General features: G+C 52.2%; 2 protein-coding genes and 1 long non-coding RNA gene across 9 annotated transcripts; 2 read left to right on the top strand and 1 right to left on the bottom strand.

The window, feature by feature from the left end:
* Positions 1–340: 340 nt before the first annotated feature.
* On the top strand, positions 341–11,673 carry ZNF672 (zinc finger protein 672). Of its 3 annotated transcripts, none has more exons than XM_008985628.5 (5): positions 341–653; positions 5,314–5,514; positions 6,130–6,285; positions 7,824–7,928; positions 9,289–11,673. In XM_008985628.5, the coding sequence occupies exon 5, from the start codon at positions 9,492–9,494 to the stop codon at positions 10,866–10,868; it is 1,377 nt and encodes a 458-aa protein (XP_008983876.2). In that variant the 5' UTR covers positions 341–653; positions 5,314–5,514; positions 6,130–6,285; positions 7,824–7,928; positions 9,289–9,491; the 3' UTR covers positions 10,869–11,673. The 3 variants fall into 3 exon arrangements, with proteins under 3 accessions (XP_008983876.2, XP_008983875.2, XP_078213183.1); XM_078357057.1 differs by lacking the exon at positions 341–653 and adding an exon at positions 856–1,034; XM_008985627.5 differs by lacking the exon at positions 5,314–5,514.
* On the bottom strand, positions 11,524–21,508 carry ZNF692 (zinc finger protein 692). 4 transcript variants are annotated; one of them, XM_054248238.2, is made up of 13 exons: positions 21,370–21,508; positions 20,944–21,158; positions 20,603–20,793; positions 20,308–20,339; positions 19,720–19,983; positions 18,982–19,030; positions 18,762–18,896; positions 18,197–18,418; positions 18,030–18,107; positions 17,852–17,930; positions 16,009–16,123; positions 12,837–12,936; positions 11,524–12,671 (listed from the first exon to the last, which is right to left on the bottom strand). In XM_054248238.2, exons 3-13 carry the CDS (start codon positions 20,779–20,781, stop codon positions 12,365–12,367), a joined length of 1,560 nt encoding a protein of 519 aa, XP_054104213.1. In that variant the 5' UTR covers positions 20,782–20,793; positions 20,944–21,158; positions 21,370–21,508; the 3' UTR covers positions 11,524–12,364. The 4 variants fall into 4 exon arrangements, with proteins under 4 accessions (XP_054104213.1, XP_054104216.1, XP_035136877.1 ...); XM_054248241.2 differs by lacking the exon at positions 20,944–21,158 and having other exon boundaries at positions 20,412–20,793; XM_035280986.3 differs by lacking the exon at positions 20,944–21,158.
* A 111-nt stretch (positions 21,509–21,619) lies between these two features.
* LOC144580415 (uncharacterized) lies at positions 21,620–24,793 on the top strand. 2 transcript variants are annotated; one of them, XR_013529897.1, is made up of 2 exons: positions 21,620–21,697; positions 21,849–24,793. It is a non-coding gene; the product is annotated as an uncharacterized LOC144580415 (long non-coding RNA). The 2 variants fall into 2 exon arrangements; XR_013529898.1 differs by having other exon boundaries at positions 21,620–21,724.
* The last annotated feature ends 2,755 nt before the right edge of the window (positions 24,794–27,548 follow it).

Here is a 27,548-nt window from a genome sequence, read left to right as displayed (position 1 = left end):
GAAGGCGCTAATCTAACTTCGGGGATGGCTGCCGCAGCCCTGTCCACGCCAGGCACTGGCTACCGCGCCGGCAGCACCCAAGGGTACCCCTGTCCGGGTCCGTCACTCCTGCCGGAAGAGCCGCGGGAAGACTGTGCAGTCGACCGCCGGGCTCCCAGGACTTCGTAAGGCGGGGCTGAGGCGCGCGCAGGCTCAGCGCCCTTTCCTCTGATTGGGAGGGACGCGGCGCAGGGGCGGACCGACAGGCAAGGGGGGAGGCAGGGATTGGTCAAGTCCGGAGGGAGGGCGGGGCCTTGGCCCGCGCGGGGGGCGGGACTGGAGTCCTTGGGCTTTCTCTCCTAGTCCCGCCTCCTTCCAGGCCCCAGCTGGGGACTGAGAGGCTTTGTGGTTGCGACGCGGCTCTCTGGCCTCTCAGTCTTCCCAGCAACCGCTGACACTGCTAGCGCGAGACGGACCACTAGCCGGCGTGGGCGAGAGGGACGGGGGCTTGAGCTCCCTGCCGCCCAGGCGCCTCCTCGCTCCCCTCACTCGGAGGCCGCGCGCGCCGTCATCCCTTTCGTCGCTCCCCCGCCCAGTCCCGCAGTCCGGGAGGCGGGGGTCGGCCGCCGGCCGAGTAGGAACCGCGCGGTGTCAGAGGAGCCAGTCGGCGACCGGTGAGGGGACGGAAGGGCAGGGAGGGCGCGGGTGGCGCGGGCCAGCGGTCCTCAGCTGCGGCTCGTCTTCGCCCATCCGCCCCGGGCGACTCGTGCCTGTGGCGGTCAGGAGCGCCGCCCGGGCTGGGAGTGACGCGGAGACACTGTGGAACGAGCGATTGGCCGGACAGGTCCGCGGGCAGCCGCGCGGCCTGCTCCTCCCAGGCCTTCCCCGCCGCCCGTCCTCGCTGGTGCCCCCGGGTGACCTTCGGGGCTGGCGTCACCACCACAAGCATCGTCAGGCTGAGCCGGCTTAAGGGGGCAGCCACCGCCACCGGGTCCTGCAGCGGTCAACGCTCCCCTCTCCCCGCTCCGTTTCTGGTGCCCGGTCTCGCCCTCCAGGTCGGCTGCGCCACTGGCCGCGGGCCGCGGGCCAGGGGCCAGGGTAGGCTCGGGGGTGGGAAGGCGCTCCCCGAGGAAAGTTTGCCCAGCAACTCGTGACGCGCACCGACTGAGGCGCCCCAGGATAGGCTGCGCTGCTGTGGGTCGCGCAGAGCGACCCGTTAAGGTGCCATGTTCCTCGTTCGGCGGATAGCTGTGCTCGGCTCTTAAGTCCCAGGCACCGAGCCCCAAAATGAGTAGCCAGCTTCCCTTGTTTAATCTTGGGGGCCACAGGTCGCGCAAGTGGAGCTATGAGAGGCCCATGCGGTGCTGCTCTGATCGTGTGAGGGATTCTTAGGGGTTGACTGGGGAGGACTGAAAAGGGCTGCAGACTGTTGAGGATGCCTGGAGTAGACTGGAGTTAAGCCCCTTACTCAGAGTTCCTCTTAAGAACTGTCCGGGGCCGGGCCCAGTGGCTCACACCTGTAATCCTAGCACTCTGAGAGGCCAAAGGGGAGGCTCTCGAGCTCGGGAGTTGAAGACATTTTAAATGTTGCCTGGGCAACATGGTGAGAACACTCATCTCTACAAAATAACAATAATAATTAGCCGGGTGTGGTAGCACGAGCCCATAGTCCCAGCTCCTCCGGAGGCTGAGGTTGCAGGGTCGCTTGAGTCCAGGAGGTCGAGGCTGCAGTGAGCCAGGGACCAAATCACTGCACTCCAGCCTGGGTGACAGCAAGACCCTGTCTCAAAAAACAAACAACAAAAAGGACTGTTCTAGGGAGAGTAAATCCTAAGGACTGGACAACCGCAGTTCTCAGTCTTAGCAATTTTTTTTTTGAGATGGAGTCTCACTATGTTGTCCAGGCTGGAGTGCAGTGGTGTGATCTCGGCTCACTGCCTCCTGAGTTCAAGTGATCCTCCCACCTCAGCCTCCCCAGCAGCTGAGACTACAGATGGGCGCCACCACACAGGCTGATTTTTGTATTTTTAGTAGAGACGGGGTTTCACTATGTTGGCCAGGCTGGTCTTGAACTCCAGACCTCAAGTGATCCACCCGCCTCCGCCTCCCAAAGTACTGGGATTATAGGCGTGAGCCACCATGCCCAGCAAGACTTAACGTTTTCTTTTTTGAGATGGAGTTTCACTCTGTCATCCAGGCTGGAGTGCAGTGGCACAATCTCAGGTCACTGCAATTTCTACCTCCCGGGTTCAAGCAGTTCTCCTGTCTCAACCTCCCAAGTAGCCGGGACTACAGGCTCACACCACCACACCCAGCTAATTTTGTGTTTTTGGTAAAGGCGGGGTTTCACCATGTTGGCCAGGCTGGTCTCCAGCTCCTGACCTCAGGTGATCTGCCTGCCTTGGCCTCCCAAAGTGCTGGGATTACAGACATGAACCATCACACTTTCTTTACTAAAGTTTTCCCAGGCAGGAGGATCAGACACTCCAAGTCTGCTCTCCAAGATCAGACAGCTAGTAGTGAGAAAAACCAGAATTTGAACGCCTGCCTCTCTCTTTCTGCTACACAGGTTGCAGGCTCAACTCGGTAAATCAAAGCAGAGTATTTGCAGTATATGCAGCAGGTAGCGCTGCCATGGCATGACTGTAGTCAGGCTCTTTCCTCCAGGAACCTAACATTTGGGAAAACTGGATTCCAGACTAATACGTCACTTATAAAAAGCGCTGAGTGTCTTCTGTGTGCCCAGGTCCTTGCTAGGCCCAGGGAAGGTGCAAAATACCTTGTAATCCCTTCTGCCTGATCTGGGATGCTCTGGCCACTGTAGGCTTCAGTGTTGCCTGTGTCTTGAAGGGACAGGACAAACTCTCGCTATGTATCTTTTCTCCCTGTCTACATTCATACCTTCTCTACGGTTCCCAGATTTCACAGGAAAATCTTTGTGAAATCAAAACTTTCAAAAGAATGTATTTGGGCCAGGCCTGGTGGCTTACGCCTGTAATCCCAGCACTTTGGGAGGCTGAAGCAGGAGGATCACTTGAGGCCCGGAGTTTGAGACCAGCCTGGGTAATATGGCAAAACCCTCCCTCTACTAAAAATATAAAAATTAGCCCTGGTAGCTCAAGCTTGTAATTCCAGCTACTCGGGAGGCTGAGGCACAAGAATTGCTTGAACCTCGGAGGTAGAGGTTGCAGTAAGCCGAGATTGCACTGAGATGGTGCCACTGCACTTTGTCCTGGGTGACAGAGTGAGACTCCGTCTCCAAAATAAAAGGAACGGTATTGGCTCACCGTCAGACTCAAACACTTGGGTGAGAGCGAACTGTCATTCCTATTTCCACCAGCTCCTTAGACATAGGCTGAATCTGAAGCTGGAAGGAGCAACTTCTTTTGAAGTACTGGATTTTGTTTCTTTATGGGGAGAAGGAAACAAGGAGTGGCAATTCTGGTGCTCTGAATTCCATACCCTATCAGCACCTCCTAGAATAGGGCTTAAATCTTTCCAGAGTGGATAGTAATCCCTGTCTCCTGTTAAATTCACTGATGAATATATTCTTCCAGCTTCAGATTCAGTCTGACATGTCTAACGTGCTGGTGGCAACAGGAATAACAGTTTGCTCCTACCCTACGTGCCCAAGTTTGATCATGGTCCACATACATTCTTTTGAAACTTTTGGTTTCACAAAGATTTTCCTGTGAAATCTGGGAAGCGTAGAGAAGGTATGGATGTAGACAGTAAACGAACATATAGTGAGAGTTTATCTTGTTCCTTTGAGACACAGGCAATGCTGAAGGCCGGAGTGGCCAGAGCATCCCAGATAAGGAAGAATAAAGCTGAGCAATGAGTGTGAGGCAGGTGTCGAGGCAGGAGGAGCCTCTCTGGGAAAGGATTAAATAGAGAGTCCCGAATGAGGGAGTGAGAGAGCTTTGCTGGTAGAAGGAACTGTAAGTGGCAAGGCCCCAGAGCTGCCTTCTGAAGGCCAGGGAAACTTCTACTCCATACCCTTTCTAGAGTGGGGAATGGATAATTTGCTTCTATCTCATCTGGATACCCCTATCAGGGCAGTCTAGGGGTATCACAGAATCCTAGAGATAGCAGCATCACTGAGATCCTGAGGGGTAAGAATACAAGGAGAAGCCAGCAGAAGAATCACCTCTCCTGATGCAGCTACAGCTCCCACCCTTCCACTGCCAGTTCCTCCCCCTCTTCTCATGGGGACTGTTCCATTTCTGGAGCAGAGCTCCAAGGTTAATACAGTGCACACAGAGCAATCCCAGGGCCTGAAGTGGTGGTTCTTGGGGTTGGCATTTTACCCCCTTGTTCCCTGGCTGGCTGGTGCTTCTCTGTGAACTTCACAGCCAGGTCTGTCGCTGGTGTTGAGTGAGCTGCTACAAGTCTCCTGGGGCCTCTAGGAAGGGGTAGGGGCTGCCCCAGGGAGAGTGAGAGATGGGCTACCTGGCCTGCTGCCTTACTCCTGTCCCCAGACCCACCTGTGCACTTGTGCTGGATGACTGGACAAGCCTGCAGAGGAAGCCCACGTCACATGCGGGTTACTGGTAACAGCCACCCAAAGGACTACTGGGAGGACGAAAGGGAAACATGTACAAACATGTGATTGTGTGTTACCAGTAACAACTGGTTTGCTTTCACCTTCTGAGAGTCACAGTGAAAGAAGGTTTTTCATAAGTTATAACCCCAATTCCCTACCCAGTCTAGATGTCCAGTTTCCAAAGCAGCAGGTGGACTTTACTGGAGAGGGTGGCTAGGAACTAGGGTCTTAGAAAATGAGAGGAACTCTATGCTTAACCGAAGCTCTGAAGGTCAGGCAGGGTCAGTGAACTTTTCCCAACTAAAGCCCTCCAAGGACTGAGGTGGGCCAGCCCCCATTTGTATGTTCAAGGAGTTGGAAAGGCCATTTGGACAAGTACTATCCAACAGAAATAAAATATAAGCCACTTTTGTAATCTTAAATTTTCTTTAAAAATGGGCAAAATGTGTTCTGATATATTTCATTTAACCCAATATATCAAAAAAATCATTTCAACATATAATCAATACTAAACATTATTAATGAGGTATTTTGCTTTCTTTTTTAATACTAACTCTTGGAAATGAGGAGAGTATTTGGCTCTGACCACTCATCTCAATTTGAACCAGTCACGTTTCAAGTGCTCAGTCACCATATGTGGCTCTGGGCTGCTGTAGGAGACAGCACAGCATTGGAGAGTTCCCCTCAGCCCTATTTCTTGCTGCCCAGACCAGGTTTACCAACTCTGACTTCAAGGTGACTTGTTTCTTGTGAATCATGACTTTTTGAGGTATTTTGTCCCACCCCAGAAATACTGGCATGGCGGAACAGACAACGAGGGAAGAAAAACCTTTATTCTGATTGAAGGATGCAACTCAAGAAAAATCTGTCACAGTACATTGTTAATAAATATTCTAAGGCGGTGGCTCACGCCTAGAATCCCAGCACTTTGGGAGGCCGAGACGGGTGGATCACGAGGTCAAGAGATCGAGACCATCCTGGTCAACAAGGTGAAACCCCGTCTCTACTAAAAATACAGAAATTAGCTGGGCATGGTGGCGTGTGCCTGTAATCCCAGCTACTCAGGAGGCTGAGGCAGGAGAATTGCTTGAACCCAGGAGGCGGAGGTTGCGATGAGCCGAGATTGGGCCATTGCATTCCAGCCTGGGTAACAACAGCAAAACTCTGTCTCAAAAAGAAAAAAAAAAAAAAATTCTAAATCCTGATTAAATTTAACACTCTGGATTTGCAATTTGTGATTAATTTAGATATGGTATGAAATACCTGCAATATCTATTAAGAAACAGATGACATATAAAACTCAGAAGTTCATCTTGACCCTGTTGTAAATATTAGTTTTTCTGTTAGCTTATCTTTCTTAATAGCTGGGTTTTTTTTTTTAGTTTTATATATATATATATATATATATATATATATATATAGAGTATTTGTATTAAATGCTTGAAAGGTACTTACATATGTATTCAACAATGAGAATTTTCACTAATTCACATGTAATTTTCCCCTTCCCTCTTCCCAAAAACTCATGTTCAATCAGAAGAGTAGGAATTAGGATGGTCTAGAAGTCATTCTTTTTTTGGCACAGTAATATTTTTTTCTTTCAGGTTTCCACTTCAAACACAGACCCCTTTGCCTGTGGCATGAGCTCCAGCATGGGGTGAGATACAGAAGAGAGACTTGAAGAGCCTGCCTTGGCACTCAGGCTCCAAATCCTGCATGCTAGCGAGTGTCTTACTCTGCATCCATAATGGAAGGAAATGGTATTATTATTTATATGCCATTTATGTGTGCATGTTGGCATTTGTGCATTTGTCTTCCTTGGGCATGTGCCCTGGGAGTCAGTGGCCTGGTCGAGGGCGGGCTCCCAGAAACATGGTTTGAGAGGTACCATGGTCTCCAGATACCGAAGGAGGAGGCAGAGCACTCAGTGGGGCATGAGCATTGCTTTCCTTGGAATTTGGGAGCAGCCACTGAGTTTTTTTTTTTCAGAAGGGCAAACATTCCTCTGAACTGACATCTGACTAGAATTAGCAGCTCATGTGTCTGGGTTGAAAGTCCCTCTGGAGAAACCAAGAGACTCCTCTCTGAAGTCTACTTCAGCCTGGGTGTAGTGGCTCACGCCTGTAATCCTAACACTTTGGGAGGCCAAAGCAGGGAGATCACCTTAGTTCAGAAGTTCAAAACCAGCCTGGCCAATATGGTGAAACCCCAGCTCTACCAATAATACCAAAACTTATCCAGGCACAGTATTACTTGCCTATAATCGCAGCTACTTGGGAGGCTGAGGCAGGAGAATCACTTGAATCCAGGAGGCAGAAGTTGCAGTGAGCTGAGATCCAGCGACTGCACTCCAGCCCGAGTGACAGAGAGAGGCTGTCAAAAAAAAAAGTCTATTCCAGAGTTTCTGCTTGCATTTTTTGATTAAAAATCCTACTAATCATACTGTTTGTGTAAGATGTCTGGGATTTAAAATGTTCTAGAACCTTCCCCCCGCCAAAAAAAGTGGAGTGGTGGTGTAAATGAAACAAGAATGATAAAATGGTGAGTGATTTGTGATAGTGTTCTCCCTAGTTTTTTATATTTTAAAATGTCCATTAAATAAATACCCTCCTTTAGAAATTATTTCCCTCCCTTTCTCCCCCTCTCAGTTATAATTCACATTTCCCCCCCCTTTTTTTAAATTGCATTTTAGGTTTTGGGGTACATGTGCAGAACATGCAAGATAATTGCTTAGGTACACACATGGCAGTGTGTTTTGCTGCCTTCCTCCCCTTCACCCACATTTGGCATTTTTCCCCAGGCTGTCCCTCCCCAGCTCCCCCCGCTGCTGTCCCTCCCCTATTCTCCCCAGTAGACCCCAGTGTGTAGTACCCCCTTCCCTGTGTCCATGTGTTCTCGTTTTTCCTCACCCGCCTATGAGTGAGAATATGTGGTATTTGATTTTCTGTTCTTGTGTCAGTTTGCTGAGAATGATGTTCTCCAGATTCATCCATGTCCCTATAAAGGACACGAACTCATCATTCTTGATTGCTGCATAATATTCCATGGTGTATATGTGCCACATTTTCCCAGTCCAGTCTATCATCGATGGGCATTTGGGTTGGTTTCAGGTCTTTGCTGTTGTAAACAGTGCTGCAGTGAACATTCGTGTGCATGTGTCCTTATAATAGAACGATTTATAGTCCTTTGGATACATACCCAGTAATGGGATTGCCGGGTCAAATGGAATTTCTATTTCTAAGGCCTTGAGGAATCGCCACACTGTCTTCACATTTTCCCTTTTACTTCACCTCTGCAGGGCACAGCACATCCTACTCCAGAGGCACAAGAGGAGGACATCCCACGCTGGCTACTCCTGCCCAGCCTGGTGGGGGAGCAGAAGCTCCAGAGCCTGGGCTTGCAGGTTTGCTATTTTCAAGGCTTTTTTCACTTTACCCCATTTGCATCCAAAACATAAGGACCCTGTCTGTGGGGGTGTTTTTAACTGAAGTTTTGAGTATTTATGATGAACTTTCATCTGCTATGAAGAAAGTGACAGCAGACCATTTTGTTGGCCTCCTCTCCCTCTCAGGGAGAGGGGCTATCCTGTACTAGCAAGTAGACCTGCTGTCCAGTTAGGCTGGAGATTGACCTGTGGGCCTTGAGAGCAGTGGTCAGTGGTGAGGCTAGCCAGGTGAGGACAGCAGCCACCTTTGTGCTCTTGACTAGAGGGCATGTGCAGTTCTGTGTACGTACTACAAAGGCTGACCCTGCTCCCAGACAGCTGCCTGGACCAGCTTGTCAGAAGAATTCAGGGATATCGTGTGAGACAAACAGAATAGAGCAGATTTGGTCTCCAAAAAGGAGTTTTTCTGCTACTCCAGATCTCAGATCCCTGAGGCTGGGACAGTGAAGAAATGCTGCAGAATGTTTATAAACAATATGGTTTTCTTCATCAGATCCATCATACTTAAACCTTCACAAACAACTTGGATATCCTGACAATTACTATAGAAAGGATGCCCCTTCCTTCTCCCCAGCCTTTCCTGAAAATGTGAAAAGTATTTCTTGGATAATGCCACCAACTTTTAATAATTTTTTTTGTGAATTACCTGTGCTCCCTTTTTACCCCTTTTCTGGGTCCTGAGTTGTGTTCTCAACTTTGGGGCTGTATACTGGCATGGGATAGTGTTCATCAAGTGCTGTCCAAATCCCAGGAACAGTATTTTGGGGTTTCCCTTGGCCAGGCCCCAGCCTCTTCAGTAACTTTGGGGTCTGAGCCCTTGACCTGGCTCTTGCTGCCGGACCTGTTTGTGCTTCATCACATTACCTGCTTTGTCCCTCCCACCCAAGCCTGGATGGGTTCATGTCAGTGACTCAGGAAACCTGGGTCTTGAAGGAAGGCGCTGGTATAGCCTAAACCCAGGGAACCTCTCACGGCCCGTTCCGCCTTGGTCCTTTCCTAATGTATCTCCAGACAAGGATCCCCATCTAAGGCCAGAAAACAGGCTTGGCTTTCCCTTCCCTCAGAGCAGTGTTGATGGCTCCCATGCTGAATGAAAACGCCCCTTTGAATCTATTCCTATTTGTTCTCCAGGACACTTGTAGTTTGTCCCTCCTGCCCTCATAGGTGGTTCGAGGATGCTCATGGCTTTGCTTTGTCTTGGAGAAGGGAATCCTGGAGATGGATTACCTGAGAAAGTTACAGCAAATAGGGAGTTCATGTTCCCCTCTCCATTCCTCAGCAGCTGCTGCAGAAGCTCACAATGACCTTCTCCCCACAGGCTCACAGTGCACAGTGAACCTGGCCGTATCCTATCTCTGGACAGCTGCAGTGTCTGCCCTTTAGAGAAGACCCCTGGAATCGGACCAGTTTTCATGGCCTCCTCCTTTCCTGTTACATTGCCCTTTCCAGACCTTAAGAAAAGCATCAGGAAGTGGATCCCAGAGTGTGAGTGGCACACTCTCCTGTGAACTCATCCTCACCATGTTCACCATATCTGCAACGGTGGCAGCGGGGAAGCCTTACATGTGCGGCGAGTGTGGCAAGAGCTTCTGCTACAGCTCAGTGCTGCTGCGACATGAACGATCTCACGGCGGCGACGGCCACTTCCATTGCCTAGAATGCGGCGAGCCCTGCGCAGGGGCTGCCGACCTCCAAGCGCACAGGCGCAGCCATGCTGGCCAGACCCTCTACATCTGCAGTGAGTGCGGCCAAAGCTTCCGCCACAGCAGCCGCCTTGACCTACACTTGGGCGCACACCGGCAGCGTGGCCGTTCATGCCTCTGCCGTACGTGCGGCCGCCGCTTCCCGCATCTCCCGGCGCTGCTACTGCACCGCCGCCGGCATCATCTGCCAGAGCGGCCCCGCCGCTGCCCCCTGTGTGCTCGCACCTTCCGACAGAGTGCTCTGAGCTTCCACCAGGCGCGGGTGCACCGCCCGGGGACAAACTCTGACCCTGCTGGCCCACGCCACCGTTGCGCGCAGTGCCCGCGAGCCTTCCAAAGCGGTGCCGGGCTGCGGAGTCACACGCGCATCCACGTGTCCCGGAGCCCCAGGCGACCCCGTGCCTCAGATGCCCACCAGTGTGGCGTGTGCGGCAAGAGCTTTGGCAAGAACTCTACGCTGACACGACACCTGCAGACGCACTCAGGGGAGAAACCCTTCAAGTGCCCGGAGTGTGGCAAGGGCTTCCTGGAGAGTGCCACGCTGGTGCGCCACCAGCGCACACACACGGGCGAGAAGCCATATGCATGTGGCGACTGCGGACGCTGCTTCAGCGAGAGTTCCACGCTGCTGCGCCACCGGCGCAGCCACCAGGGCGAGCGGCCACATGCGTGCCCCACTTGCGGCAAGGGTTTTGGGCAGCGCTCCGACCTGGTGGTGCACCAGCGCATCCACACGGGCGAGAAGCCCTTCCCGTGCCCAGAGTGCAGCCGCCGCTTCAGCGACCGCTCAGACCTCACCAAACACCGGCGCACGCACACAGGCGAGAAGCCCTACCGCTGCGAACTGTGCGGTAAGCGGTTCACGTGCGTGTCCAATCTCAACGTTCATCGGCGCAACCATGCCGGCCACAAGCCACACAAATGTCCCGAGTGCGGCAAGGCCTTCAGCGTCGCCTCTAAGCTTGCGCTCCACCGCAAGACGCACCTGGGAGAACGGCCAGCGGAGTGCGCAGAGTGTGGCAAGTGCTTCAGCCACAGCCGCTCGCTGTCGCAGCATCAGCGGGCCCACACGCGCGCCCGCGCTGCTGCCGCAGCTGCTGCTGTTGCCGCTGTTGCCATCCAGGCCGCAGTAGGCGCTGCCCTCGCCTTAGAGGGGGCGGCTGAACAAGAAAGGTCAGGGTTCTTTGTGTCCTAGTTGAGGGAGGCTTGCTGAGGCTTCTCTAAAGGTGGTTAGGCAAGCACCTAGATAGCATCACAGGGACCGGTGAGGCAACTTGCAGACGGAGGTTTGGGAAGAGCATGTGGCCTCCTGCCTTTCCAATTTCCGTCGGCAGCCATTCATTTGGCCTCCTGCCTCACCTCTACACCTACTTCCCTCTCAACTCTTTTGCCATCCTGTCCTCGTATAACTTGGCATCTCTCCTAAGGTGTAGGTGCAGAGAGGGAAACCTTGACTCCCCTGTGTGCAAGAGCCCAGGTATTGGTGTGTCCCATTAATGCTACTGTGCTTGCTGGTGTTTCTGATCTTCCTGCCTTTGTCCTATCTTCTCTTGCCCCATCTCCTTATTCCAGCCTGCATCTCTTCTGCTTCTCCTTTCCTGATTACTTTTGTTGTCCTGCCTGAGTGATGGCCACAAATTTGGCTGTAGTTACATATCACTAGTCCTGTGGTCTTGTCTCCATGCCGGTGCTGCCTGCTCCCTGGTGGCCACCACATGAAGGTAGACAGGGTCCTCGGCATGTGTCCCCAGGGCAGATCAAGGCGTGTCACAGGACAATGTTCCCTAGCCAGGTGGACATTTTTGCTGAGACCCAGGCCAAAACCATGTGGGTCCACAAAGCCAGGAATGCCAAGTGGAGCACGAGTTTATTTCCAAATTATGGGAACCATAGGGAAATAGGTTCCACTACAGGGAGGGGGCAGGATGGAAAATCCCCTTGAACTGGTTAACAACTTTTTGCTAATGGCTAGTGAAATAAAGTTGTTTATTTGGGTTCTACATGCCATGCGCCCCCTTTGTCAAACCTAAGGTTGCTGACCAGAGTTTGGAAGTGATCCAAGAGCAGGTCCATTCAGTTCCAAGGTCTCTTGTACCTTCCCAGGGCAGCTCAGTGATCTTACATAGAGGACTGCTTGATTCCACACTAAAAGGTGAGACAAGGCCTACACATTGGGTTTTCTCTGCTGATGCAAGTACAAGATGGCCCAGGTCATATGCCTCTATTTCTGCTCCAGCTAGTCCGCCAGGAGTGACCCAGCACTCTCCAGACTATCTCTGCCGGCTCTATTTGAGTGTAAGAGTGAGTGTTTTACTCCACAGGAAAGGGCTGCAAAGTGTCAAAGTGAGTCTGGAAAGGCTCAGAGGTGAGGGCCTGCAGAGACAGAAACAGGGCTTCCATCTAAGCTGCATTCTGGTACATGCTTTCAGAGGGATCCAGGGTTTCTGAGCCTCAGGTGCCAAAACACTCATTCTGCCCATACATGCCCATGTTACATACTCTGTTTATTTGTCCTTTAGGAAGACTAAAGTAGTCCGGCTCCCCTGCAGTCCAGTCTTGCCCCCGCCCTGCACTCTGCATTCTGTCGCCTTTGTTCCTGGGGACCAAGCATCTGGTGTTTCTCAGCAGACTCTCTTCATTGCTCCTTTTCAGTCTCTGGAGTCTGGCTCCCGAGAGCCAAAGCTGGAGAGCTCATTGCTGAGGGGGCAGGGTTGGAGCCGGAGGAGATGCAAAGGACATGGACCCCTCGCTGGATCCCAGAGGCCCAGGGGCAGAGCTGCTGGGACAGGGCTCTAGGGGGCCACTGGGTGACTCTTGAGGCGCTAAGAGCAGGGTAGGGTGACTTTTGCTACAGTGAGCTGCAACACTGTCTGGCTTCTCAAAGCGCTTGCCGCAGAATTCACAGGGGAAGCGCAAGGCAGCCACTGTCTCTGCGTGCTTGCGCTGGTGCCAGTTCAGGGAGGCCTTCTGGCGGCAGGTGAATCCGCATATCTCACACCTGGAGCCAGGGACAGAGGAGGGAAGGCACAGGCCTCAGGCCATCCTGACTTCCCTAGGGGGTTCCTCCTGCTCCCTGTGGCCTAGGTGTCCTGTATGCCTAGCTTCCCGACTCCTCCTCCTCCCTTCTGCCCCCTGCCCCACAGACCCCCACCCCAGCACTCACTGCAGGGGTTTTTCTCCAGTGTGGATACGTCTGTGGATGACAAGGTTGCTGCTAGTGCGGAAAGACCGGGCGCAGAACTCACAGATGTAGTCCCGGGTGTCTGCAGGCACAGGAGGGGCACTCCAGCATCTGTGCCCACCCTGTGGCCCCTCCTTGGCCCACCTCCCCAACTGTCCCTCATAGGAGTGCACCGGTGTTGGAGGTCAGGAGGCTCAAGTTCTAATCAGTTGTTATCCAAGTCATGGAGCCCGTCTGGACCTCTCTTACTTGATCAGTCATGACCACCAAGTAAGATACGAACCCAGCTAAAAGACTTCATTATTGTTCACCCTACCCCTGCCCGCCAATCCCACTCAAACCAATGAACTCCCAGTGGAGGTGCACTACCCCACCTCCGAGCCTCTAGCCTGGTTCTTTCTCAGAGGAAACACATGGAATGGAGAGCTGGGTCCTTAGTCTGAATTGAAGGCACTAGGCAGCAGCCCCAAGCAGAAGCTTGGAGTCAGTGATGGGAATTATGATTGAAGCTCAAGGCCCCATGACAGTCCCTGGCACCTGGAGTCACCTACCACCCGTTCAGGCTTGCATATCCCAGCTGTAGCAGACCCTATCAGGGCGCTGTGGAACTACCTGTCTGCAGGCAGCCAATCCCCTCTCCTCTTTTTCCCTGAACCTGCCCTCCGTGCTTGTTCCAATAGCACCTGCCTGTTGCCCAACTGTCACTGTGGTGCCAGCAGCTCCCACAGGCTGCTGTGGTTTTTCTAACCCACCAAACCTCACAGCCTGCAGTAGAGAAGGTGTGTGTGCTTTTCACGATGCCCTTTAGACCACCTCTCTGAAGACCCCATCATCAGACCATACACACACACATACCTGCAGCCTCCCCCTTGGTTCCCATCACTCCCCGCCATCCACTCCTGTCAGCCGCCACAACTGCCGACTGTTCCCTGACCTCACTGACCTCACTGCTAACCCTCCTCAGCCACCAGTCTCAGGTCACACCCGCACGCTGCACCGCCTCAGAAACTGCAATTTCTTCTAAGATGCAGTAGATTAGGGGGAGAAAAAAGGAAATTGTGATTTCAAGCATCCTGCTTCCTGCAGGGCCTCCTTCCTTGTCCTCTTGCTATGATAATCCCATGATGAGGCCACTCTACTGGCCCTCCCATCTTCCCTCTGAGCCCAGCCCCGCTCAGCTGCATTTCCACAGCCATCTTTGTTGCCTTCTTTCATTCACACTACCAATCTTCCTGTCCCTCTCTCCATCCACTGTACTTGCTTGGTTAAAGCCCAACTCAGGATAAACATAACTTTTGGTCTGCTCCAGGCTTGCATGTGTGTACAGAAGGGGGAAAGTCTTCTCCACCACCCTTTTCATCTATAACCACAAGTCTTAAGGCCCTTCCTGCCCTACTGCGCCTGCATTTCCCTCATCAGTTCACTTTTCCAACTTTCTAGAAATATAAAAGACATTTCACACCACCTCCTTTCTCCACCAGTCTGCAACACCCCCCGCCTACCTTACTCAGCAGTGCTCTTGTTTTTAAAGTTGCTAAGAAACTAGAACACCCACATCTTCTGCCCACCAAATCCACTATTCAACTTGCATCTGTGCCCATATAAATGACTACTCAAACGGCCTACCCTGTGGCAGCTCCCCACTCTGCCCCTAAAGACCAGCTCCTCACTTGAGGTCTCCCACCGCACTCCAGCCTCAGCAGCAAGCCGTTCTCTATGGAATCATTTCCATCTCTGCACCCTGAGCCCAGCCTTCTAGCTGACACTCCATTTATCTGCCCGTCTTACAGCAAAACTCCACAGAGTTGTCCATACTTGTGTCTCCACTCCGCCTTGAGCGCGCTCCATTGCGACTATCAGACCGACAGCTACACTGCCCCTCCTGTCAGTTCCATCTTGTCATCTGGCAGCTTCCCTACTGCCAGATCTGGTGGCGTGTTCTCAACTTACTTTATTTGGCCTGTTGCACTGGCAATCATTGCCCCTTCCTCCCTGGAGCATTTTCTATACTCAGCTCCTCAAATAGCACTCTCTTCATCTTCCTCACCACGTACCTGGCCTGCCCTCTAATGAATGGCTAGAGTGCCATGATACATACTCCCTCTATGTAGGGACACTCTGGCCCCACGGCTCTAAATACCACCCATATGCTCATGACAAACACATTTATATTTATAGGTTTGCCTGACATCTACCCTAATCTCCACATTCACATCTCCTGGATGTTTAATTAGCATGTCTCAAATCAAATTTCCCTGCCCAAGCCCGCTTCTCCCTTGCTTTCAGGAAATCGCATCACCTGCTGCATAGCTGCTCAGGCTAGAATCCTCCGAGTTACCCAGCTCCTCCCTGCCCACTCATCTGTAGCCAACCCATCCTTCCCACAACACCCCATTGACTCCATCTGCGCACACACTGGCCTCCAGCCATTCCTCACCGACTCAACTGCTACCAGCAAATCCAGGCACCACCTTGCCTTGCATGTTTCTGCAGTCACCTCACAGCTGATGCCTGGTGCTGCTCATCTGAGGTCCCCCTGTTCTTCACACAGCTGCCACAGTCATCTTTTAAAAAGTCAGCCATGTCCCTCTGCCATTCAAGACTGCAATGGCACCCATCTCACCTGAAGCAGATGTCAGACTGTCCTATGGATGGTCTCAGAGGCCTCCACCAACTATGTGACCTCTCTCCTTTCTCAGCTCCTGGCTTCTTCCCTATTCCTGGAACATGTCACCCAGTTACCACCTAAAGGCCTGCCCACAGGCACTGCCCATAGTCTGTAAGGTACAGGTGTCCATTCCTCACTTCACTCAGGTCTTTGCTGAGGCATCTTCTCCTCCTCCAACAGCAGTTCCTCCTTATGCTTTCCTTTCCCTTGCTTCCACATTTCTTCACAGCCCTGTATCACTAAAGTGGGTGTCTCAAGAGGGTCAGCGCTGCTTGCACTGTTCATTGCTGTACCCAGTACCCAGAACAGTCTAAAGCAAGCAGGTGCTCAACACACAGGGCATGCAGGATGAGTCAGAGTTGTCCCTCAGAAGGAACTGAAGAAACCCAAAGAGTGGGAGGTGACGAAATCTATAGAGCAGGGATGATGGGACCCATAGAGGAATGTAAAAGGTCCCACACAGAAAGGTGGAGTTCCTCCACTCACCACTGTGCAGCTTCATGTGCTCCTTCAGGTGTTTCTTAAAGTTGAAGGACTTCCCACAGGCTGGCTCTGGGCAGGAGAAAGACTTCTGGTGGATGTGTTGGTACTTTTTGTGGTGCTAGAGAAGGAAGTAGGTGGTAGGGAGAGAAGAGGCAAAAGAATAGCCTTCCACAGGGAGACCAACTGAGCTGAACCAGTAGGCATGCTCCTCTGTCCCCTCCCTGGGCCCCAGCAGCTCTCCCTGTCATAGCCTGCTCATCTCCTTAAGGCTCAGTCCTCACCTAGACCATGAGAACCACACCCATCCCATCCTGACCATTCAGCTCTCCCGTCACCCTGTTCTGTGGATGACGTCTGTTATCTCACCTCCTTGTCACAGTCTCACCCTGCAGTGTCCTGCAGTGTTCCCTGTACAAAGTATCACTCTGGGTGATACCCCTGGTTCACCTAATCATGAATGCACTATCTACTGGGGAGGCGAAAGTCGTTCGCATAAGTATGATTATCCTTTTTGACATCAGTATTCAGGTACAACAGTATCTCTCCCACACACACACATGCTATCAACCTAAAACACTGTTAAGGGTAACAGACTTTTCACCTTAACTCCTTAATATCGAAGTACCTCTCTTTTCACCTGACCTAACTTGACATCCCGGCTCACTGAACTGCATGGGCTATCCCCTTCTTCAGAATCCCATTTTTCCACAGTTAAACTTCCAGGGGCTGCACCAGTCTCTTCCATAACAGACTCCAGAATGTCTGGCATGCCCTGCTGAATGCTCTCTTTAGCCCAGAACTTCACTGTCATCACGGGCCATTTTCCCTTTTCACTGGATTCCTCTCTCTCTCATCTGTGGGCAGAATTCTCCTGTCTATCTACCCACACCTCACCATCCCAGTGTCTGTAGCCCTCCCCAGCCTTGGTACCTGCTGTGCCAAGGGCTCTGGCTGACTGTGGGGATTGGACCCTTCCCCTTCTGTGCCTCTGATTGGGGACAGGACCATCTCCCAGCCCTTTACACTCTAGGAGTACCTTCTCAAGCCAGGATATGAGGCAGCCCAGGCATGGACTCTGAAGCCAGGCCACCAGGCTCAGAACCCCAGCACTAACACATACTAGCTCAAGAGCCTTGACCAATGCCTAACCTTTCTGTCTGCAAAGTGGGAATAGTATCAGCACCTAAGCCGTAGGGATGTTGTGAGGACCAAAAGACTTTATACATGTCAACTGCCCAGAACTGTCATTAGCACCCCCAGGGGAACCTGATCCATGCCACTGTTATCTCTGTGGGGTCCACCATGGAACAAGCAGTAGAGGGCAGTGCTCTGTGCACCTGAGGCATGGTTTCATCTATCAGTGGTCTGATTTTTTTTGTTTTGGTTTAGTTTTTTCTGAGATGGAGTTTCATTCTTGTTGCAGAGGCTAGAGTACAATGGCACGATCTTGGCTCACTGCAACCTCTACCTCCCAGGTTCAAGCGATTCTTCTGCCTTAGCTTCCCAAGTAGCTGGGATTATAGGCATGCACTACCATGCCCAGCTAATTTTTTGTATTTTTAGTAGAGATAGGATTTCTCCATGTTGGTCAGGCTGGTCCCGAACCCCCGACCTAGGTGATCCACCCGCCTCAGCCTTTGAAAGTACTGGGACTACAGGTGTGAGCCCCTGCATTCAGCCGTCTGGTTTAATGATGATTAATTATAGGAGAACTCTGCACTTCTATCCTAATCCTCTGCTTCCTGGTTCTGAATCCTCCCATGCCTTAGGATCCTTTTCCTTAGTTCTCTTTCAGCCCTTTTCCCCCACCCCAGCAGCCACACAGGCCCCAACCTGTGCCCCTTACATTCAAATACTGCCGGTTCGAGAAGATCCTTCCACAGCCAGGGAAGTCACAAGGCATCAGCTCTCTTTTGGCAGCTTTCCTGGGAAGGAGAATGGAGAAGAGCAGGACAACTCCTGCCTCCCCTTCTCTGCCTCCCTCCTCTCTGCCCTCCTCAGAACCCCATCTCCCCAAGTCCTACCTAATTCTCTTGGGGCCAATCTGTGAAGTGTCCTCATCCCAGGCCGGGGTTGGAGCAGACTGGGCCAGACTCCCAGTGCTACGGGCAGCAAAGAGGGAGCAGAGGGCCTCGAGGGAGGGCCACATCCCAGGACGCCCCTGCCCTTTCTGTCTCAGCCATCAGGTTACCTGGCCAGGGGTTCGGCCTGCTGGGCCGCTTGAAGGGTCCTGCTGAGCTCTGGCTGCACCTCGACTTCTGCAGGTGGAGGAGCTCTGGATCCCAATGAGGATACTGACAAGGATGGCACAGCAAGAGGAGTGGAGAGTGCTGCAGGGGCTGGTGGTGTTTCCCCGTTTGTAGATGTGCAGGTGACAGGGGAAGGGGGTAGTCTGGGGGCGTCAGGCTCACTACTGAAAGAAGAACAAAGAGGATGATGGCATTATCTCTCAGCAGCCAGCCAGCCCCAGCCCGACACTAGCTCCTAAATCGAAGATCTCAAACTTGAATCAACCCTACCCCCACCTTAGGCTCCCCATTCATACCTGCTTTCAGCCCTCAATCTCCCTGCGCCTGACTTCACCCCTTTTCACTCCCTCAGTTCAAAGCCTCTAGTTCTTTTTGCTTTCCCCAAAACCCACCCTTCCCTCCACACCAACAAGCCCTTCCCTCTAGTCTGCAAAGCCTTGAACTGCCAGGCCAGGTGGCTCCTCCCTCTCTTGCTCTGCTCAGCATTCCCCCTCAACCCCAACTTGCTCATCTGGGGAGGAGCTGTAGGTCCATAAGCTGGCATCACTGAGCATCTCCTCTTCATCCTCATCATCGTCCTCTTCTTCCTCACCCTCTTCCTCTCCTGGAGGTGGGAAGGTCTCTGGTGGGGGTCCCACCCTCCTGCAGGCCAAAAGAAGACAAGGTCTTGCTCCCTCATCCTCCCATCCATGCAGTTCTGCCCTTTCCCTCCTACCTCCATCCTCACCTGGGCAACCTGGCCTCTTGAGTCCTCTTATCATGCTCAGATTCCAAATCTGTGGGATAGGCAGAGTCAAAAGGGAAGGAACTCTGGACTTGAGGGATGAGGACACGTAAAGTTCTGAGGTCTGAAGTGATGGGAGACTCTTCTTTTTTTTTTCTAAATAGATACTGGGTCTCACTATGTTACCCAGGCTGGTCTCAAAGTCCTAGGCTCAAGCGGTCCTCTTTCCTTGGCCTCCCAAAGTACTAGGATTATAGGCGTGAGCCGCTGCACCCAGCCAGAGGCTTTTAAGGAGGAGGAGGAGGGAGCAGAGGCTATTGGAGTAGGAGAGGTTTTTCTGTTTCAGAGATGATATTCACATAGTTCACAAAACTATCCATTTAAAAATCTCCTTTCCATTACTGTTCCCCATCACATGCTTCTTCCCACAGGCAACCTGGTTTCCTATGTGCCTTCCAGAAATGCTCTACATTCACAAGTATACACACATACACACACACGCGTGCGCGACGGCAATTTTCCCCTTATTTGTATTTTTCACCAATGACGTCATACCATACACCCTATTTTGTTTTGCTTTTCATGCCCAACAATGTAATGTATTTGATGATATATTTCTTTGTCAACATAAAGTTTTTCAATAGAAAATGGATCACTTTTAGAGAACAGCGTACTGAGCTAGAGAAAATGGGAAACCTTTTTCCTCCCTTTTCTCCACAACGCTGCTCTTTCCCAGCCTACCTGCAAGCTCCTGCCCACTTGTGGCGTCGGGACACCAACTTCTCCAGGTAGTATGTGGAAGGGAGGATGGCTTGAGTGCCTCTGAAGATGTAGGGCTCAAAGAGGGTCCCCAGGAGAAGGTATGGCCTGCTGAGCACTCCCACACAAGCCCCCCATCTTGGCTGCCAGGCCCCCGAAGACCGGGCACCAGGCTGCACTCTCTGCTGTGGGCATGAGACAAGAGCACCAGATACTGCAGACCTTTTGGAGGCAAAGGCTCAGGACCTGGAGGGGTGGGGGAAGCCGTCAGGCTGAACTGAGAAGTCTCCTCTGCTCACCCAGAGCCCTGTTCTCTCAAACCCCAGGGCAATCTCAGCCACAGTCCAGTGTATCATTCTTCAGAACCTAGACACACTGGGTCGAGACTTTGCTCCCTTCCCCACCAAGAGGTTGCCCCCATCAAACTGCCCTGTGTTCCCCAACTCACCCCACCCTTCTCACACTCACTCAGGGCTCCCTCTGATGCAACCCTCCTTGAGGAGGGTGTTTCTAGGTCACCCTGTGGCCCCTCTTCCCTCTGGCTGTCATCCCCTGCCATCCCCTACCTACCTGCACAGAGGACACAGCCCGAAGAAGTGTACCTGCCAGCAGGAGAAGAGGCAGGTCAGGGCCCGGGGGGGGGGGGCCAGCCACCCTCAGCCCTGGGCACTCACACATGGGAGGGGCCAGCCCTAAGGGCCGGCTATTTGCTGAGACCATGAGGAGGGGAGCAGGACCCCAGTGGGGCCACGAGTCACACATGCCGTCCTGCTAAAGTGGGAAAGAGCAGCATGACAGGCCCTGGAGTGGGATTAGGGGCTGCTGCCTGGGTGCCCTCCCCCCAGCCCCTCTCCCGACCCCTAACCGGTCCAACAGGAACTTGGCGAGCTGCGAGTGCAGGGAGAAGCCCAGCCGCTCCTTGAGGAGGCACCACTGCTCCATGTGCCCGCCCAGCCGGATGCGGCACTTGCTGCGGTGCGCGTCCAGCTGCCGCCGCTTCTCCCGCCGCCTGCAGGACACGTCCCCCGCCGGGGAGGAAGCCATGTGCACCAGCGCCTGGAGGGGGGAGGAGACGTCTCCAGTGCCCAGCCCATCTTGGGGGTCGGGGACCCGGGCTCCACCTGTCGCTGGGGCCTCAGTTTCCTCATCGGCGAATTGGGGCAAGACTAAACTATTTCAATAGCGGCGGCAGGTGTGGAGCCAAACCTCCCGTCCTTCTGTGATTCGGGGTGTGGAAGCTCCGCACTGCGTGTGGGTGTCGTCGGGTGCGAGGTGGGCAGACAGTGGCAGTCAGAACAAAGGCCTTCGCCCTGCAGCCCCTGAAGTGGAGCCGTGGGGAAGCGGCCACAGACTCCCACGGGAAATTTCAACCGGGCTGGGGGGGTCCACACATGTCATCTTGAAGAGGGCGGCGGCCTTTACTGGTTTACAGGGAAGGAAAGGTCGTGTCCTGGGGTGCAGCTGGGGGCGCTCTTAGTTGGGTTGACGGGAGGTGGGGCGGGGGTCAGAGGTCTGGAGGGCGCCCCCACTGTCTTGGGCACCCCCACTTAACTCTGACAGTGAGTGGAGCGGACCGATCCCAGTGACAGCTCCCCAGAGCCCCCGTGGCGACCCACCCCCACCCGGCCTTACCTGTGCGCCACCACGCGCCCTCACCCCGACTGCGCCTGCGCTTCCCCGGCCTAGCGAGCAGGCCCGGAGCTCCGGGAAGACAGGGGCCCACCTCGCGAGCGCAGCCGTCGTTTCTCTTTTAAGAGGAAACCGTGCCTCTGGGCGGCGGCGGCGGCTCTAGCCCGGAAATGGGGCCCGGGCCCCGGAGGGAGGGGAGAGGCGGCGTGCGCTTGCGCACTGGGTGCCCCGCGCAACGCCTGCCGGGAACCGTGGTTCCCCGATCCGAGTCGCTCGCGCGTGTCGTGCAGCCTCGCCGGAGTCGTGCAGTCGTGGTTGGGTCGCTTCTGTGGTGAGCGTCTGCGCTTGGCAACCAAAGGTTTGGGGGAAAGTGGAAGGGACAGGGTCAGGCCTCCTGAGCTCCAAGCGCAGCCCGCCCTGTTTGCGGACGTGGCCTCTTCACTTGTCCCGTTTTGTAGTCACCTGCGATTTCCCCCTCACAGTGTCCACCCGCAGACATGATGCAGAAGCAGCCGCTTTGAAAGCCAGCCGGAGCCCTCTCGGGACCGCGGATTCCCGCCAGCTACAGCCCGCTTCTATTGGCATCAGAATTATTGCTAAAAGTTGCCTACGTTCTCTGCGGACTCTCGCTTCCCACCCCCTACTCTTCAGGTTGCTCTGACGGAACTTTCCTGCCCACCCAGCCCCTGCCGTGGCTCTTCGCAAGGTCGCTGGCGACGGTCGTGTTGCTGCATAGCAGCTGTCAGTTCTCTGCCTCTCTGCCCTAACAGAGTGCGACTAAGTAGCTCTCTTCTTCCTCATCCTCATGGCTCCCTCTACGTTTTTTTGGCCCCAGTTTTACTTCTGTGACGTCATATGCTCCTGATTTTCCACCCGCCTCACTGGCTTCTTTGCTTTTTTGGATCCATCCCCTCTGTTCTGCCAAAAGATGAAGTGTGCCCTGGCTTAGGCCTTGAACCAGCTCTTCTCTCGTCTGGATATGTTCTCTTGGGTGATCTAATCGGTTCCCTGGCTTTAAAAACACTGATGGCTCCTAGCCTAGCCCTCTTTCAACTCCAGTCATGTATCTTACTACGCACTTAGCAGGGCTAACTAAGCTAACACACGTAAAGAATTTAGGACAGTGCCTGGCATGTAGAGAGCATTGACACATGATAGCTGCTATTTTCTCCAGCATAACTATGACAAATGCATAACAATATCTGTTCCCTCCCCGTCTAAGTAAACGATGTCGTTGCCCACCCCCTTGCTCAGAAAAAAGGGAATCACACTTGATTCTTTGCCCTTTATGACACCTAAACCATATACATCAGCAAATCCTGTTGGTTCTGTCTCCAAAAATTTATCTTAAATCCAGTCACTTCAGACACTTTGAAATGCTAAAACCCTACTCCAAGCCACCTGTATTAATTTTTTGTGATTGTTGTAACAAATTTTGTGTGTTGTTTTCAGCCACAAACTTGCTCCCTTTACTCAAATGTATTTTCCCACAGTTCTGGAGAAAGTTTGTTTTCAGCCAAAAATTTGTTCCCTTTACTCAAATGTATTTTCTCACAGTTCGGGAGGCCAAAAATCCAGGTCATCTGTAAGGGCTCTAGGGGAGAATCCTTGCCTTGCTTCTTCTGGCTTCTTTTTTGTTTTTGAGACGGAGTTTCGCTCGTTACCCAGGCTGGAGTGCAATGGCACGATCTCGGCTCACGGCAACCTCCGCCTCCTGGGTTCAGGCAATTCTCCTGCCTCAGCCTCCCGAGTAGCTGGGATTACAGGCGTGAGCCACCGTGCCCGGCCCTCTTCTGGCTTCTAATGGTGGCCAGCATTCCTGACCTGTGGCCACATCACTCTAATCTCTGTCTCTGAGGTCACATTGTCTCCTTCTGTGTCAAATCTCTCTCTGCTTCTCTCTTACAAGGATGCTTGTGAATGCATTTAGAGTCCATCCTTATAATCCAAATAATTTCTCCATTTTAGTATCCTAAAACAATTACTTCTGTAAAATATTTGCCATATAAAGTAATCTCCAGCTGGGCACAGTGGCTCACACCTGTAATCCCAGGCCGAGGCAGGTGGATCACTCAAAGTCAGGAGTTCAAGATGAGCCTGGCCAACAGGGTGAAATTTCTCCTGATTTTTCTTCATATGCTCCTGATTTTTCACCCTCCTCACTGGCTCCTTCTTTCCTTTTTTGGATCCATCCCTTTGTTTTGTATTTTTAGTAGTCTCTAGTAAAAATAAAAAAAATTAGCCAGGCATGATGGCACAGGCCTATAATCCCAGCTACTTGGGAGGCTGCTGCAGGAGAATTGCTTGAACCCGGGAGGCAGAGGTTGCAGTGAGCCAAGACTGCACTACTATACACCAGCCTGAGTGACACAGCAAGACTCCATCTAAAAAAAAATTAAAATTAATCTCCATATGTTCCAGGAATGAGGACATACACATCTATCTTTTCCAGGACTATTTTTAATCCTACAATACCACCATCTCTCACCTGATCTATGACTACATCTTCCTAATAGATTTGCCTCCTACTTTAACTTGTACCCTCACAAAGCAGGGAAGATTTCCTCAAAGAGCAAATCTTTTGCTTAAAACCTGTGAGTGGTCTCTAGGGCAATCTAAAACCCTTATCATGGCCTCAAGGCCCTACTTAATCTGGCCTTTGGCTACTTCCCACTTTGTCCTAGCCACTTCCACCTTTTTGCTATTTCTCAAGTGTGCCAAGTATGCTGGAGGGAGTTCTTTTGTCTCTGGAGCACTCAATCCCCCCCACTACCCTGTGCCCCAACCCTATCCCCCAGCCCACCACCTAGCTCTTCATCCATTTGCTCTCTTCTTGTCATGTAAATCTTGGCTATAAGATCACTCACTCAGCTATAAAATCACCTACTCAGTCATTCTCTACTTCACTGTGCCCTGTTGTATTATCTTCATGGCACTTACTCTCTGAAATCATCTCAGGGGCTTGTGTGTTTGTCATTGGTATGATTGTTAACTAGCCCAGCCTTCTCTGCAGCCTAAATATCTCAAATGACAGGGTGTCCAAACATGAACACCCTTAGGATAAGCCCAGTGTGTCCTGTCCATGTTCCTTTTGATTTGTGGTATCAGTGACTCAACATACTGGCCTGACTAGTGTAAGGTAGGAAGGAAGATGTCCCAGTTACTTTACTTATTAATGAAAGTGTAACTTTTCCAGCATCAAAAGAGCAGGACTCCATAGAGAACAAACTTTATCCTTTCCTTATGGTCCCTTAATAGATATCTGCAAAATATCTAATGGACCATAAGGAAAGCAAATGGACCCAGGGATGAAGTCTTGTCATTCTTGGTTACTCTTAGAATGTTGGGTCTCACTTTGAGACCCAAGAACATTATTGGCTCACTTGGCTTGATCTTGTTTAAAATAATAAAACAAAATTACTGCTGATGCCCAGTTCTTCAATAACCCTCTCCAAAGAAACCTCTCAGCCTCTCTTTAATTTTTTATATCATCCAGGTAAGGAATGAGCCAACTCTCTCAAAAACAGTCACCAACCCCTTTCTTCGTAAGTGCTGCAGAGGAATGCTAACATTTTTAGAAGGGGTTCTCTGTAAACATCGGTTTTCTGCTGTTAGTGACCTCACTGCAGTCTGAGACCTTGAATTCCATCTTAGCATCCCATTATAAAGGCTAAGATTAAATGTGATGTATTTGTACTTTTGTCAGTGTTGAGCTACACAGTTTACAGACTGCTGAAACTGCCAATTCCTTTTTACACATCAAAGAGTCCATGTGGAGGATATATTTATCTTCATAACATTTATTTTTCCTGGACTACACATGGCACCATAGCCAAGTCTAGTATTGCTGTACCCTCTGAACTTTTAGTATCTTCTCTCCAAAGAGAAAAACTACTTTCCACTCCCTGGGCCCAAGGAGGAATGAGCCAAATTGCTCCAGAATTTGAGTCAACCCACTGCTCTCAAATCCTGAGATGTATTCCCTGTGGGAAAAGGAACATGCCTTCAGGACTCTGTGCCCCAAATTTCACAAGCCCCACAGACACCCTCGCCCAGCCCAGGCTCCAAGTATTTGCACAAATCCTCCCTCTTTCTCAGCCTGCATCCTCTCAGTGACTGGTATCTTCTTCCTCCAGCCAGTCATTATTGCTGGGAGTGCAATTCCGTTTTTCCCCACCCCCTCACCCCCACCCCCGCTCCATCCCCCAGTCCACCACCCAGCTCTTTAACTTGTACCCTCACAAAGCAGGGAAGATTTCCTCAAAGAGCAAATCTTTTGCTTAAAACCTGTGATTGCTCTCTAGTGGAGTCCAAAACCCTTATCTTATGCCCAAGGCAGGAAATAAGAGGACTATGGTGCCATGTTTAGTCCAGGAAAAACAAATGTTATGAAGATAAATATGTCCTCCACATAGACCCTTTTATGTGTAAAAAGGAATTGGCAGTTTCAGCAGTCTGTAAACTGTGTGGCTCAACAGTGACGAAAGTACAAATAGCTCACATTTAATCTCAGCTGTTGGAATGGGATGCTAAGATGAAATTCAAGGTCTCAGACTGCAGTGAGGTCACTAAAGCAGAGAACCTCTCCTAAGAATGACAGCTGATGGTGATGCCTCTACTTGAGTCTGATCAGGCCCTCATGTGGCTGACCTGGGCCCTCTGTGATGCCATGTGGCTGAGGCAGGATAGGGTGGTATATAAGACATACGGTTGCCCTTGATCCTGGCTGGCCCAGCTGCCTGGGCTGGTTCTGTTAGCGTTGGCCCTGGGCCGGAGAGCAGAGGATGAGGAGCAGGAAGCTAGCCAGGAGACTCATCGTGGGAAATTCAGCGTCTGCAGCGGTGCTGGCCGCTGCGAGCCTGCAACGCCGGCCTTGGAGGAACATATTGCTCCTAATGCTGAAGCAGCAGCTGTCCAACCTCGCTGTGGTTTGTGCTGATGGCAGCGGCAGCCAGTCTAGAGTTGCTACTGCCAGATGCTGACTGCAGGGGGGGAGGGGGCCTGCTCCACAAAGCAAGTGGGAGCTGGGACATGCAGAAGCCCCGCCCCCTTCTGAGTTGACTGGGTAGGAGCTGGGCGCTCCCTGGGTGCAGCTGCTGTCGCCCAGCTGTGGCTGTGGACCAAGGCCTCCCTGTGCTTTTGGGGGCCAGGAGCAGCCAGAAGCCCCGCCCTCCCAGGGACAGCTACTGCTACTCAAGCATGTGGCTGCAGACTTGTCACTCTCCAGGGGCTGGGAAGGCCCCCTTGACCGCGGCAGGCTCCGAAATGCCTGCTTCTGCTGCCTGGTCTCTGACCGCTCCAGGTGCCAGCTCCACGGGCTCTGAAATGTCGGATCCCACTCCTAGCGTCTCCCTGCTCCCACAGTGCCCACTCTAACCTCAGAGCAAAGTTGAGGCCAAGGATGGCGCTATTGCAACCCCGCCGGATGTGCGCACACTCGGGCAGCGCTGACATGCCAGTCCCCTGCTGCCTTGGCTCCCTCAGGACTTTGGGCGCCAATGAGCCCAGGAGGGGCAGGCCAGCACTGGCCTGCAGGTGCCCCTCAGCACGAACAGCCTGGGTGCTCTAATGTTCCTTCTGTTTTACTTCCTCCCCCGGCCCCACGCCAGGATGGAGTGTCACTCTTGTTACCCAGGCTGGAGTGCAATGGTGCAATCTCGACTCACTGCAACCTCCGCCTCCTGGTTCAGGTGATTCTCCTGCCTCAGCCTCCGGAGTAGCTGAGATTACAGGCGCATGTCACCACACCTGGCTAATTTTTGCATTTTTAGTAGAGACGGGGTTTCACCATGTTAGTCAGGCTGGCCTCCCAAAGTGCTGAGATTACAGGCATGAACCACCGCACCCGGCCTCTGTTTTACTTCTAACTGCTCTTCCTCCCCCTTCTCTGTAACTCTCTCATTGCATAATTTTGCCCCCTCTTTCCTTCATCTACTTCCCTTTTCTTTGCCTCATCTCATTTCCTCCCTCTGTACCTAGAAAGTTTTGCATTTGGGCTAAAAAATGAAGCCAACCATTTCTCTTCACCCATCTGCCAGCATTAAGCTTCTAATACAGAAGAATTAGTGAGCTTCCAACAATTTGAAGACCTTTCTTCTAGTTCTATTCTTGTTGCATCCCCCTCCTGTTTAGTCCATTCACCAGACTATATTTGGGCTATTCCCTAGCTTTCTCTCTGTCCT

Source organism: Callithrix jacchus, chromosome 19, assembly GCF_049354715.1.
Source record: "Callithrix jacchus isolate 240 chromosome 19, calJac240_pri, whole genome shotgun sequence".
Lineage (NCBI taxonomy): Eukaryota > Metazoa > Chordata > Mammalia > Primates > Cebidae > Callithrix > Callithrix jacchus.
The sequence above is the reverse complement of the archived record's forward strand: the minus strand, read 5'-3'. Positions and strand labels throughout refer to the sequence as shown.

Coding starts and splice junctions, on each gene's coding strand:
- ZNF672 (XM_008985627.5), top strand. CDS start 9,492: ATGTTCACCATATCTGCAACGGTGGCAGCGGGGAAGCCTTACATGTGC.
- ZNF692 (XM_054248238.2), bottom strand. CDS start 20,781: ATGGCTTCCTCCCCGGCGGGGGACGTGTCCTGCAGGCGGCGGGAGAAG. Junction 19,031..19,719: donor AAGTGGGCAGGAGCTTGCAG/GTAGGCTGGGAA, acceptor CCTATCCCACAG/ATTTGGAATCTGAGCATGAT. Junction 16,124..17,851: donor CGAACCGGCAGTATTTGAAT/GTAAGGGGCACA, acceptor TTCCTTCTCTAG/CACCACAAAAAGTACCAACA.